The sequence below is a fragment of the Rattus norvegicus genome, chromosome 1, assembly GCF_036323735.1.
Source record: "Rattus norvegicus strain BN/NHsdMcwi chromosome 1, GRCr8, whole genome shotgun sequence".
Taxonomy (NCBI): Eukaryota; Metazoa; Chordata; class Mammalia; order Rodentia; family Muridae; genus Rattus; species Rattus norvegicus.
Window position 1 is genome coordinate 46,196,248 of NC_086019.1, and position 14,241 is coordinate 46,210,488.

Genomic DNA, 14,241 nt, shown 5'->3' on the forward strand with positions numbered 1-14,241 from the left:
AGAATATCATTACTCCTCTTTAAAAACTTCAGTCTATTTTACACACAGCATTGCAGATTACATGTTAAATAACACTATGGTAGAATAATTTGAAATAGTTTTGCTTCAAAGAAAAAAGTGGAAACTTTCAGTTTATAACCCTTTCCTATGGAAAAATGTAAAAAACAGAAACACAACATATTGTGAACAGGTCAGTACAGTAGATGTAATCAGTGACTGGAGGTCCCTTCACAGCTGCCTTCCCAGGATTAGCAGGGGCTGGGTTCTTCCTACTGCAGTAGACATAGGAAGTTGTGTACGAGCTCTTATCAGCTGTGTAAGAAACACTGTGGTGGAGTTGAAACAAACTAATCAGCCTTTTATCTTCCTTCATGACTCATGTTCTTGTGTCCTTCCCATAACCCACCCTTGAGCTCTCCTGATCTCTTTTCTGAAGTTTTAAACATATCCTACTTAGACTGTTTGCCTGTATTTGTATATGTATCACAGGCTAGGTTCCTCCTGCCAGAGCTGGTTTGTTTCTGACTACCAGCCTTTGACCGTACATAGAAAACCCTTTCCAGGTTCCTGTCCCTCTCTTAGGTTCTCTGCTTCTGTGGTGTCAGCTTTTCAGTTTCTACTTAGTAGTCTGAGAGCATGCCATGCTCTCTGGCTGTCTTGACTTAATTCCCACAGAATGATTTTCTCTAGTTCATGGGTGTTCTATACAAGCATCAGAGCTTCATTTTCTTTTGTGGATAAATTAGAATGAATTTATTTTCTATTTCTGGTTAAAAGTTCAGCAAGCACCATGATGACTATGTCTTCCTTCCATTGAGTACCTCAAGACTTTCTTCATCTTGAAGTGGAAGCAGTTTCCTCTGGTTGCTTTTCTTTCAACACATTTGAAATAGTGTGGTCGTATTCCTCACTGCTGCTCCTGGACTCAGATTGTAGAGTACAGTGCTTTCAGGGAAATGAACAGGTTAAGACCCCAAGAACCAAGCCCCCCCCCCCACACCCTTTTTGGGATTGAGAAGAATCATAACAACTTGTTATGAAAAAAATTATAGAGCAGCATTGTAAAAAAATAGGAAACATGTTAGCACAGCTTGGGGAAACTGAGGCTCTTGGAGTCTTCAGGATAGGGTGATGAGGCCAGAGGCATTACTGTAAGGTAACTTCTTCTAGATCCTGGGACTTGGCCTCAGGAAGCAACACAATGGTATTAAGAATGTCCACAGGTAGGAAATAGTTTCAAAAGTATTGTACTTTAGAATCAGTTGGGGACTCTCAAAAGCTTTTCTTTCAGTCTGATATACCACTTCTCTCTGGTGGTAGGTTAGTGGTATTTACGGCTGTTTCCTGCAATTTGGTGACCTGCAGGAAGTTGGGTCTGTAGAAATGTAAGCGGACACTAAGATCTCAGTCAGTTTTAAATGTAGCCATTATTTGTGGGGAGCTGTCAAATTGTCTACATTTTTGGTTGAGTCTGATGTGTTATTAGTAATGCTTGAGGCACCTGTGTCCTTGTGATTTAAGGCCCTGCTTCTCTGTCCTGACAGTATGCAGCACTACTCTCTGGGTTGGCCAAGTGGACAAGAAGGCTACACAGCAAGATTTAACCAACCTTTTTGAGGAGTTTGGGCAAATCGAATCCATTAATGTGAGTATCTCTTGAGCTCTCTTCATGTCCGACATGGTGATTCTCAGCGAGACACGCGCTGTTCACTCTGCTCAGTGTTCTCTGTTTGCTATGAAGCTCCTGAATGTGCAGATTATTCATGGTTTTTGTTTTTTTGTTTTTTTTTTTGTTTTTGTCTTTTTTTTGTTTCACTATACAGTTCTGTTTCTGTAGGCAAGGAACTGATAACATGTATTCAACATTTCACCTTTATTATGGCTTAGAATGGAAGGGTGGATATAGGGCTTATTAAGAATAAATAATTGATTACCTATGTGTTGTGTCAATAAACAGAGAAAGAGAATTAATGTGGTGGTTTGGTCAGTTGTCATACATGTTCAGTTTTATGAGAAGCAAATGTCAGAATGAATTTCCATCCTTCTGCTCTCTGTAAAGAAAAGGACTTTTCCCTCATAGATGATTCCACCCAGGGGCTGTGCATATGTCTGTATGGTTCATCGACAAGATTCATTTCGGGCTCTCCAGAAACTGAGTTCAGGATCCTATAAAATTGGTTCCAAGGTCATTAAGGTACGTTTCTGTGATTGAGTCTGTGGTATAGTGATGACTAACATTTCAGCCTCTTACATCACAGCCAAACATTTTTCATAGGCAGTGTCACATGATTCTTCTTGTTTGCACTGCTAGAAAGCCCCAGTTCTTTTTTATCATTTCCTCCCCTTCGCTTCTTGATGGATTAGACCTGGGGCTTTGAACATGTTATAGCACACACTCTCACGCTAATCTCCATCCCGGCCTTACCTTCGATGTTTTTAGCAAGCTTAAGAGCTGAGTATTATTGAGTCATAATTAGGAATAAGTACACTGACTTTCTAGCCAAAGTCTGAGATTGTCTGCTCCTTAAGTTCACACCTACACACGTGGGCCAACTCAGGCCCTGTTCTGGTTAGATCTTCTTTATTTAGGTTTGTCTTTCATTGACTACTTCTTTACATTATTTTTTTCTTAAGGTTTCTAAAAGGTTTATCTCTAAGCACTTTTTTCTTCTTAGTCTTCACATTGAGAATTTATTGTTTTCTCATTCCTTCTGTGATTGACTCAGTTTCATTTAGACTCTTTAGAGGACTGGTTTTCAACCTGTGGGTCACCATCCCTTTGGTCACCTAAGACCATTGGAAAACACAGATGTATTTACATTATGATTCATAACAGCAGCAAAATTACAGTTCTGGTGGAACAATGGAAATAGTTTTATGGTTGGGGTTACTACCATATGAGGAACTGTGTTAAAGGGTTGCAACATTAAGGTTAATAGAGAGAATGCATTTAGTCAGTTTTTGCACCTAAATTAAAACTCTGAACTCTTTCTAAAGACAGTGCGTGCCTATCTTGTACCACTGCTCGACTGTGTGTGTTTAAACTCAGTATCACTGATGTGTACTGGCGTGGTGTACAGGACTTTAGTAAACTCTTCATTACCATCCTAGTCATTGCCAGTGGGATTGAGATTTTGTTATAAAAGTAGACTTTATTATATCCCAAAATGAGTTATTTAGAATTGGATAAGAAGTGGAAACAGATCTTCCGTGGCAAACATGATTCCCCAATACAAGTTTAAAATAAGTACTCAGAAAAGTGAGCTTTTTGTATTTGTTTAAATATGACTTCAAACTTTCTTCTTATTGCAGTATGTATGCGATCTTCCTTTTTCTCCTTTCTCTCTCCATTCCCGGTAGATTGCCTGGGCTTTGAACAAAGGTGTAAAGACAGAATACAAACAGTTCTGGGACGTGGATCTTGGAGTCACATATATACCCTGGGAAAAAGTTAAAGTAGATGACTTGGATGGCTTTGCAGAGGGAGGCATGATTGATCAGGAAACTGTAAATGCTGGTAAGAGTACTAATGCTTTTTTTATTAAACAGTGCACATCAGAAGGATATAGTAGAAATGTGTCTGGGGAGGCAGAGTAAACTATACTTATTTCCTGGATTTGACTCCAAGAAGAAGAAAAATAACAATGCTGTTTCTGAGGTTGACTGTTCACTATTTTGTTTTTTCATATGTGTCAAGAAATTGTTTAGAAAAACACTAAATGAAAGCTTGCATATGTAGATTTTTTTCTTTTATGACAGTGTTTTAATTATATTTAAGAGAAAGCTTTACACAGGGAGGCTTTTTTGAAGCATTTTTAATTTTACAAATTTTAAGTGGAAAACAAGGATTCTAGTAGCTTCTTGGAGTAGCAGACACTCTCATGCTGGTTCAGGTGCTGTAGCATAATACCATCTGAAACATTTCGTATTTTACCTATAACCAATGATTATATGGCGTGCTCTCTTTAAAAATAGTAGTATTTACAGCCACAACCAGAAGGAAAAACTCTAGTCACTGTTTGGGATTTGTGCAGAGTATGGTGTTTTCTGTTTCTTATCTTAGCTCTCTTATCAAAGGTTGCTTGCTTCAGGGTAGTTGTCCTGTTTAGAAACACGTGCAGACATCTCCTTGATGTTGTTGCCTTCTGTCTGGAGATGTCTCTCATGTAGGAGCCATGTTTTGAGCATGAGCAAGGCCTTTGGTTTGAACCTCAGGACCACCAGATAGATCAACACAGTTTATTGCTTCCTGCCCTGTGGCTGTTTTCCTAGGACAATCCTTCTTTTAGTTGTCTGAACTTCTGCCATGACAGTTGATTCTTCAGGAACTGATGTTTTGATAGTGAAACAAGGTCATCTTTAGCGAATGTGGCACAGGCTCCCTTGGCCTACATTCTGGGCTGGAACCTACTAATGGCCTGGTCTGAAAAAGTAGCTTGTGGAACCACAGCCATACTTGCTTGTGTCCATATTTTTTTTTAGGACTTCTCTTCTTCCCTTCCTTCTCTTCCTCCCCTCCCCCTCTCTCTTCCTCCTCTTCCTTCTCATTCTTTCTCTCTCCTTTTTACATTATTTACAGTGGCAAGTATATAGTTAGAACAGAGATATCACCTGGTCTATAGAGTCTTTACTCCGTACTTGGAAAAACAATATTGTACTCAAAAGAAGTAAATAATAAGCAAAAAGAAATTAGATAGGATCTCTGTGTTGGTATATGAAGAAATTGATCACAGATCAGGTATGGTGATGCACATGACTCAATCCTTGATGTCTTAAGACATGTGCTCTCTACCCATCTGAAGCCAGCCTGGTCCACATAACCAGTTCTACCCTAGGTTGCATGATGAGATGGGGTGGGGGTGGGGTGGAGGGGGCAGGGAAATAGGACAGAGGGAAGGAGAAGGGGGGGGGGGAGCACACTATCGAGAACCAGCCATAGGTGTGTTTCACTGTGAATGGACGTAGGTCTGTGGGTGTAGTATATCTAAGAGTTGAGACAAGTGTCCACTTTGGAAACAGCACTCCAGAACCTGATCAACGTGAAACAGAGGAAATGAAGGCAGATGTACAGAGAAGTAAAAGCTACTCATGTTTGCTCTTTGCTCTGAAAAAGGTGGAGGCTAGTGATGGATTTCCTGTTGTCCAGCCTGGCCTCTGATTCCTGTCCTAGTGCCCCTACCTCCTCAGTGCTTGGCTGGGGATGTGTGCCACATGCTTAACTAATTCTGTTTCTTCCGTTCTGGTCTTCCCTGGGATATTTCTCTGCATTACTTCATTAATTGAGCTTGATGGCACACGGAACAGGACTGGTTATTCAATCGAGAAAACTTGTATGGGATGTCACTGTTACAGCTCAGGGTCGTCGTTTTCTCTCCTGTGTTACTCATTTTGCATTTGCCTAGTATTTAGATGTAACATAAATGAGAGGGAAACCTGGGAAGCTGCATTTAAAAGACATCAATTTCAAATATTTTACTTAGAATGGGAAACTGTGAAAACCTCAGAACCCGTTAAAGAGACTGTCCAGACGACACAGAGTCCAGCTGCAGTTGAGAAGGAGACAGTGGTCACAACGCAGTCAGAGGTTTTCCCTCCTCCTGTCACCATGCTGCAGGTTAGTACTAGCTGCCTTCTTAGTGGCCTTGTACCTTCCCATCTGATTTTATTTTTGAGGAACAGTTGGAGGCTGTTGTCGTTAAGATGTTAAAAACATTCTGCAGGTTCAATGGTGTTATCGTACTAAATGCACAAAGGGTGTAATGCCCTTAACCTTGAAGTATTTTCTTTAGATGATGCTTTCTGTGCAAGCAGATTTCTATCAACAGTATTATCTGACAATTTTATTAGATTAATCAAATTATTTTAATAGATTTAGTGAAACATTTTGAAAAATCATTATTGTTGGAAGTGGTATTATTTATACTTAAATGTTTATGTATTGAGTATGCTCAGTTATGCACGGTACTAGGAGTCCTAGGGCTTGGGGTCCATCCATGGGAAGTGTGGAACTTTCATTGTCATTCAGGGAGACAAAAAATGTAAAGAGAGGAGTGGGTCCTGTGAATAGAGAAAGGTGTGTGTGGCTGCTCAGGAATGCCTGCATGGCTGTGTGCCCTCTTAAAGAGGTGTTCAGGGTGCTCCTGTCTCATCAACAGCTCTTCAAAGGTGGTAAAGAATTAGCCATTTCTGTATGTGTGTGAGGAAATCCAAGCTGAAGGCCTGAATGGCAGGAGAGAGCCTGTAAGGTCAGCTCAGGAATCCCTCTGTCATTCTGAGTGCAGGGAACCATTGGAGAAGTGGGGTCAGAGATTGAGTTCAGTTATTCGCTATACTGCTGAGAGTGAACAGGCTACAGCAGACAGCGCAGAGGAGCTGGACTGAACATTACTGGCAATGTAGGTGAGAGGTGACTGACATGGAGAGGATGGTGAGGACAGGAGGGAGAAGTGGATGGGTGGGAGTTGACTTGGAGGCCGCAGCCAACAGGACTGCCATGGGTATTGAGTTTGGAGTTGTGCAAAAAGGAGACAAAGATACCTGGTCCGAACAATTACAAGTATGGAGAGTGCTATTTTCCCAGCATAGAAAATGGTTCAAGGAGAGTTCTCTTGGGAGTAACATTTGGGAGCTCGTTTTGTTCTGTGTGTGAGACCCTTGAAGTGCTCTTTAGGCAGTGACCTTGAGATGCTGAGCAGACCTTACAACATTTGAGGGTCAGGATCGAGAGAAAGCCATGCTGGAGAGATGTTTTGGGCTTTTTGTAGTTCTGATGAATAAAAGATAATTGTGTTAAGATTAGAAAACAAAGTTTAGAGAACTCGCTTCCCAGAGCAGCCTAGCGGGCAGGTGCTAAGGAAGGCCGAGCCTCTGCCAGCTGACGAGAGTTGGTTGCTTACAGTCTCGAGCTGTGCTACCTATTGACTGATACTGTGTGCAAAAAGTACACAGGAAGAGGCAAACAGATGTAAGGACATTTAGTGCTTCCCCTTTAAAGTAATCCATATTTATAGTAATCCATATTGTAGTAGTCACTTTAGATGGAGACACTGGCTAACTGATGTTTTCTACTCACAAAGATTCCTGTAGCACCAACCGTTCCTGCAGTTAGCTTAGTTCCACCAGCGTTTCCTGTGTCGATGCCTGTCCCCCCTCCTGGATTCAGCCCCATCCCTCCACCTCCTTTTCTACGAGCAAGTTTTAACCCTTCACAACCACCTCCTGGTAAGGAATTTATATCTTACTGTTTTAACTCTGTTTAGAGTATCATGAATGCTGGCTTTGGGGCCTCAGTGCCATACAATGGTTTGCAGACTTCGGCACAGGAAGAAACCAGTCTTAGCGTCCGTTCTCCAGACTCTCGATCCGTTGGCTCACAGCTTTCAGCCTCTTTATTTAACTTAATAGTGACACTATTAAAAACTGCAAGAAGCAGATTCATAATTTGGTCTTGTGGTCAGTAGGATCTCAAAAATGTCATTTGATTTTAAGGTTTATTCAAGAATTTAAAACATACAATCTAAAGTTAACAAAGTATGTTAACCTCGTGGTAAATAACATAACATGTTAAAGAAGTAAAGTGACTGGCAGACGGACTGCATCGTGTTACCTTCTGTGAGCACTGAGATAGGTTTAGCACTCTCCCCGTGAGCAGCATTCCGACATTGACCCCTTAGCTTACCATGTGTATCAGCAGCACAGAGCTTTTCACAGAGTGTTAGTGAGTGAACAGAAAAAAAACTGAGTGCTGTGATCAGGATCACTGCTTTATCTGCCTTAGAGGAATCAAGTAAAGTACGTGTAGAAGTCATTTTAATTGGAAAATAATGCCTGGATCCATCAGCATGGAAACTGAGGCCATTTTAAAACTGACATTTTGTTGGTCTGGTGGAACACTGAGGTCCGCATTCCTTGAGAAGTTGACATAGACTGACCTAGTCCACGGGCTCCATAAGAGCTGGGCAGCAGAGTGAAAACCCCACCCTAAAACAGCAGGAAAATGTGGGTGTTCATTTAGAACTTCTGAAACCTTTGATTTCAAACAAGTAATTTTCCTTGTGCTGTTTTACTTTGGTCTTTTTTTCTTCCATGTAGGTTTTATGCCACCTCCAGTTCCCCCACCTGTGGTACCTCCCCCTGCAATCCCACCCGTAGTACCAACATGTGAGTTTTTGACTTACAAAGTCTGTTTTATTCTAGGGAGTCTTAGTATGTTTGTGCTCATTCCTGTAAAATGCTAGTTGCTCAACAAACACGTGTTCGATGATTTCTGAAAATTGACAGCCTCTCACAGGTTCTTACTCATGTTCTCAGTTGTCTCACACTGTCATTCCATAGTCTGCTTCCTTTAGTCAGGATCCAGAGAAGTCATCCTGTTACCATTGTGATTTTGCTTTGTTGTGTTTATTATAAATGTCTTCCTCCAGCGCCCTCCTGCCTGGTCTCCCTTCCAGTTCATAGTCCTTGACTACTGCTCAGCTGCTTCCTAGGTACAAGATGTTGTAAGGGGGGAATTAGTGCTGAGGACTTGTTTATTACATCGTGGATCATGTTTTCCCACAAGGACACAGCAACATGTCTTAGACATGCATCTTGTCATACTAGTGTCTGTTCATTTTGAACAAGACAGACAATACTTTTTAACAAAACCAAGCAGAAAGTACAGAAATTATTTGTGTGCCTCTGTCCTGGCTCATGCCGGGACATCATCTCCACTTGTTACCATCCCCACTAGAGTGGACCGAGTTAGACTGGATGAATCTATTTATACCTCAGGGTAATTTTTTTTTTCCTTTTTTTCTTTTTTTTCGGAGCTGGGGACCGAACCCAGGGCCTTGCGCTTGCCAGCGCTCTACCACTGAGCTAAATCCCCAGCCCCCAGGGTAATTCTAGTACAGAATTTATATTATGGTTTGCTTACACTTGGAGGTTTCTAACATATTTAACAATGTTAACACTTGATGAGGATATTCAGGTATTGCAATTAAGTAATTGAAATGTTTGCCGATTAAGTTTTTAATGTTTTTATTTGTTGATTATTGTTGACCAAATCTGTTTATCATTATTAATTGAAAATTGCTAATCTTTCTAAGTAGTAAGTCCTTCTTCATTCCTTTGTTGGGATTTTTTTTTTTTTAATGTAATGGAAACTTGCCAGGTGATGGTGATTAGTGACCTTGAGGTGTAGTGCACAGGAAGGTCACCATACATAACAACATGCACAGTTCAGAGTGCATGACTCTAGTAATAGCAGGTGACAGAAGGACAGGAATCCCCACTGCCCTTTTGTGTGTTCGTTGTTTATATGTGTATTAATGGACTAATACAGTACTTCCTATCCACGGTCTTCTCTGTTCTTGTGTTGAGATGCTTTTCCCTTTACCTGTGTTGCTTCTCTGTGCCTTGCATTTAGTCACCATCTCATCTGAGAGGGTCCCAGGCTTTTCATCCTGATTGTCCCCAAGTCATACTGTGTCTTAATGTAGTCTGAACCAGACTCGTGTGATGCAGAAGGACATTTACAGGCCACAGTCAGGCTGCTAGATCTTGTTTGCTCTGAGGGCTGTTATGTGGAAAGTGTTTGAGTGGGCAAAGCTGGGGGTGATGTAGTTTGAATAAAAAGAGTAGAAATGTGTATGATAAAACAGAGCTTCAAGTACAAGTTTACAGGGTGTTGTACTTGGCTTCTTTTTATACTTCTCTCTGTTGTCACACTGAAACGAATGTTTACCTCCTCTCCTTACTATGAGTCATAGACAGGAAGTAGTAAACGGATGGTACTGCCCTCCAGACTTCTGAAGAAACTAGGTTCTTTGCTGCTTTCTTGGCCTTCAGAGTACATGTATTGCCATCCTAATCAGAAGGATTACAAAAACGAATATTTACAGGCATTTAAGTATCTTAAATTTCTACTTCCTGTTTCCTGTTAATAAACATAGGGTTTCTGCGCAAGCATTTAGTTATTTTGGAAAATCCTGCTTTAAAAATTTGATTACAGAAGACTTTCTATGAGAGCACAAATAATAATAGAGATGTCTATTGATTTCTTATAACTCTAAATCCATTTTCTTTATATTCTAAAATGTTGTCCTCATGATTTAGGTAGCATTCAATTTTTTCTGAAAATTGTAGTGTTCAGAAGTTTTTTGTTTGTTTGTTTGTTTTTTTAATTTGCCACCCAAAGAGGCCTGCCTCTCAATAACTATAGCAAGGGATTGTGCTGCTCTTCCTGTCTCACTTGATCCCCATGATCTCTATTCAGTCTTAGTTGTCTGTAGTAGATGCACCATTTGCCCAGGTGTTTCTGAGGTGAATGGGATGGGGTCACCCTTGCTTAAAGTGTCCAGGGATGACCCAGCAATTTTCTGTTAGATTTCTGTTGTTCAGCCTGCTAATGTATAGGTTACATAGACGTGGAGAGGGGTGTTTTTACCAAGTGCTTTTGACTAGAATGTTGATAGCGTTACATTTAGAGTTCACCTTGCTGACTAACCTTGCTCGATGAAGGTAGTGAATATAAAGGACTCCCCACCCTATACTCACACATTGTAATTTCAAGATTGGCCAGAGTCTTTCATTCTCACATCCACTTGTCTGTCTGCTAGTCATTTCTGTGTATTTAGTGTTAACTAGGCTGGCGTTCTCAGAGAATTAGTTTTTTTATGTTACTAGGATAGTCTTCACCAGTGAGTCCTCCTGTACCAGACTTTTGGTGAAAATATTTCATAAAATTGTTTTCTTATTCTAAAAGAGTAAAGCCTTATACGTAGAGCTGAGCCTCCTTGTTATGACTAGTAATTTTGAGCATTGATTATTATACATTGTGCTTAGTAATGCAGGGATGCCACTAAGTAAACACTTGAGTTACCAGAAAACTTAGCTTATAAATTGATTAAGTCTGAAATAAATTTTTGTCCTGTTTAAACAGCTTTAGTGCAACCACCATTGTCTATGACCCCAGAAACTGTGAAAGATGTTGGATTTGGCAGCCTTGTTTTACCAGGTGGTTCTGTTGCTGGCAATCTTGCTCCTTCAACTCTACCAGCTGGAAATGTTTTTAATCCTCCCAGTAAAGCAGAGCCTGAAGAAAAAGTACCTCACCTTACAGAACACCAGATTCCTTCTGGTGAGAATACCAGACCAGGTAAAAACAAAAGCAGTGACTATAAAACTGTAGACATAAGATTAACTTCATAATTATTTTTCTGAAGATTAGTACTAACCTTTAGAGGAGTACATATATAAAATCCAGGGGTTTGTTTTGTCTTGGTAGACTCTGTTCTCTGCATGCCCCACAGTATCATTTTCAGAAGAGACATTCTGAAGGGTTGGAAACATAGACTAGTGGTAGGTGTTTGCCTAGCATGCACAAGGTCTCTTATTTTAATGTCCAGTGCTGTTAGGACAAATTACAAATGGCATACTTCTGGGTGTTTTGAGACCTTCATTAAAACCCGGCCCTCACCATTTGGAGGCACATGGTGCTGCTCTTGGATGTTGTCAGCATACCGTTACATAGTGTTTATTTACAGGAAGGTAAGAGCTGAAAGCTCGTGCCAAGTACTGTACCAGAATATCATCTAGCAAGAAACGGTATGTGAAAGTGTTGAGTGATGTTTTTTCTCTTTTAAATGGCCCCACTGTTTGATATCTTAGTGGTGGAGGATCACACACAAAAACACCTGACATGTTTGTGCCGAGGATTTTAGACTGCAGCTCCACTGAGGTTTTGATGTGTGTGCTCCACTCTGTGTGCTATGAATGGTCTGAGGTTGGTGGTCATCCTGTATCTGGTGAAGTCTGATTCTTTGAGTGGGGGAGCTAAAGTTCACTAGCAGAATTAGAACGTTAATAATTTATTTCCTTTTCACAGCAGAGTAACTGTTACTGTAGATGATTTATTCTCTTTCTCTTTTAGTGATTCCAAGTGATATTCCAAGCAGTGCTCCAATGTTAGCACAGCCGCCTGGGGCCTCAAACACCTCTGGGATCCTGTGCGTGCAGAGACCAAACGTATCAAGCAATTCTGAAATTCTGGGGGTTCGTCCAGCCAATGTTTCCAACAGTGCTGCGATTATGGGAGCCCAGCCACCAAATATGCTCAATAACTCTGGAATTTTGGGCATACAGCCACCAAATGTGTCCAGTGGCTCTGGACTTCTTGGGGTACTGCCTCCAAACTTGCCTAACAACTCTGGACTTGTAGGACTACAGCCACCAAATGTTACAAATCCTGCTGGACTTTTGGGAACACAGCCACCAATTGGACCTCAAAACTTACCCCCTTTAACCATCCCTGCTCAAAGGATGCCTGCGTTGCCAATGTTAGACATTCGTCCGGGACTGATAGCACAGGCTCCTGGGCCAAGATTCCCTTTACTACAGCCTGGAATTCCACCACAACGGGGTATCCCTCCCCCATCGGTACTTGACGCAGCTCTTCATCCACCACCCCGTGGACCTTTTCCTCCAGGGGATCTTTTTAGTCAGCCAGAAAGACCTTTTCTGGCTCCTGGAAGACCAAATATAGACAGTGTTCCTAACCCAGATAAAAGAATACCACTTGGGAATGACAATATCCAGCAGGAAGGGGATAGAGATTACCGCTTTCCTCCTATAGAAACCAGGGAGGGCATTAATAGACCTCCTCCAGTGGATGTTAGGGATGTGGTTGGACGACCTATAGATCCCAGAGAAGGCCCTGGAAGGCCTCCGTTAGATGGTAGGGATCATTTTGGAAGACCTCCAGTGGACATGAGAGAGACTCTTGTGAGGCCAGGTCTAGACCACCTTGGCCGAAGAGACCACTTTGGCTTTCCCCCAGAAAAGCCTTGGGGGCCTAGAGATTTCGATGAGAGAGAGCACCGAGTTCTGCCTGTCTTTGGTGGTCCAAAGGGCTTACATGAAGAAAGAGGCAGATTTCGGGCTGGAAATTATCGATTTGATCCTAGAAGTGGTCCTTGGAACAGAGGATTTGGACAAGAAGTTCACAGAGATTTTGATGACCGCAGAAGACCCTGGGAGAGGCAGAGGGATAGGGATGACAGAGATTTTGATTTCTGCAGAGAAATTAATGGGAATCGTCTTGGACGAGATAGAATTCAAAACACTTGGGTTCCCCCTCCTCATGCTCGGGTTTTTGATTATTTCGAAGGGGCCACTTCTCAACGGAAAGGTGAGAATGTGCCTCAAGTTAATGGTGAAAATACAGAGAGACATGCTCCGCCACCGCCTTTGCCAGTGCAGAAGGACCCTGAACTCTATGAGAAGCTGGCGTCTTCAGGAGACGCAGACAAGGAGGAGAGCGGCACAGCTGCTGGTGTAGAGAGTGAAGCGGTGGTAGAAAGCACAGAGACTGAGGGGACATAACATCGCTCAGTAGGTAAAAGAAACCTTTTGTACAGTTGTCATCTCTGTAAGAGGTTAATGGCTGACTGCACCACAGTTGTTCACGTTTATCTACCAGAACTAAGTTAATCTGATGTTCGTGTTCACCTTTCTCTTAAAATAATTGTACAACTGACTTGTATAGACATTGTTCTTAATATGAACATGGTAGGTAAACATTTTTTTATTTTTCTGATAAAGTATAAATGTTGCCCCAGATTCTTTTAACGTCAAGGAGATGCTAACAGCTTGTCGAGACTTCCTATGGAAGAGAAGGTTTTAGACACAGTCATTGGGATGGGTATGGCAATGACATATTTCAGAACAGCAAGGTGTGGCACATCTCCATATCTCTAGGCTGCTGCAGGGTTTTAAGGTGACAGACAAAGCTGTGATATTTTATGCAAGGACTGGCTCTAGATTCTTGAGGAGCATAATACAGAGATTTTAAAAAGTGATTTTGTAAAAATCTCCACTATGGTCTCTGTTACTCCAAAGTAAGTGTGTGTGATTTGTTCCTCATACTGCAGTAAGTAAAAAAGAAAAGAAGCAAACAACATAAACATTCAAATACGTTTTAATGTTGGGTGAATTTTGTTTTTAGATGCCAATAAAACTTATTTGTTTGATAACAGTGTTCTAGGAATTGTATTTTTTTAACCTACAAATTCTTAAAACTGAATTGTTATTAGCATGCACTTAGCTGTTCAAGTTTCTCATTACCCTTTAACAACAATGAATAGTTGTGTGCTGATGAAAGCCTGTGTATGATATAAAAATCATGCAGTCTGAACAATATGTACACAGTATCTATGTATATTTATTGTGCAAGCCTACATGTAGTTTTTCTTTCTCTGT

The 14,241-nt window shown here is 41.2% G+C and overlaps 1 protein-coding gene across 18 annotated transcripts in view; it reads left to right on the forward strand.

Annotated features, from left to right (window-relative positions):
- Scaf8 (SR-related CTD-associated factor 8) overlaps positions 1-14,241 on the forward strand; it is a 188,191-nt gene that overhangs the window by 63,276 nt on the left and 110,674 nt on the right. For 10 of the 18 annotated variants that reach the window (XR_010062890.1, XR_010062896.1, XR_010062898.1 and 7 more), the window contains 8 exons: positions 1,545-1,645; positions 2,081-2,194; positions 3,361-3,517; positions 5,481-5,614; positions 7,077-7,221; positions 8,092-8,160; positions 10,925-11,140; positions 11,915-13,378. Coding sequence is in view for 12 of the 18 variants with exons in the window: in XM_039098275.2 (XP_038954203.1) it covers positions 1,545-1,645; positions 2,081-2,194; positions 3,361-3,517; positions 5,481-5,614; positions 7,077-7,221; positions 8,092-8,160; positions 10,925-11,140; positions 11,915-13,365 (2,387 nt within the window). In the remaining 6 variants the exon portion in view is untranslated. 18 annotated transcript variants of the gene reach the window in all.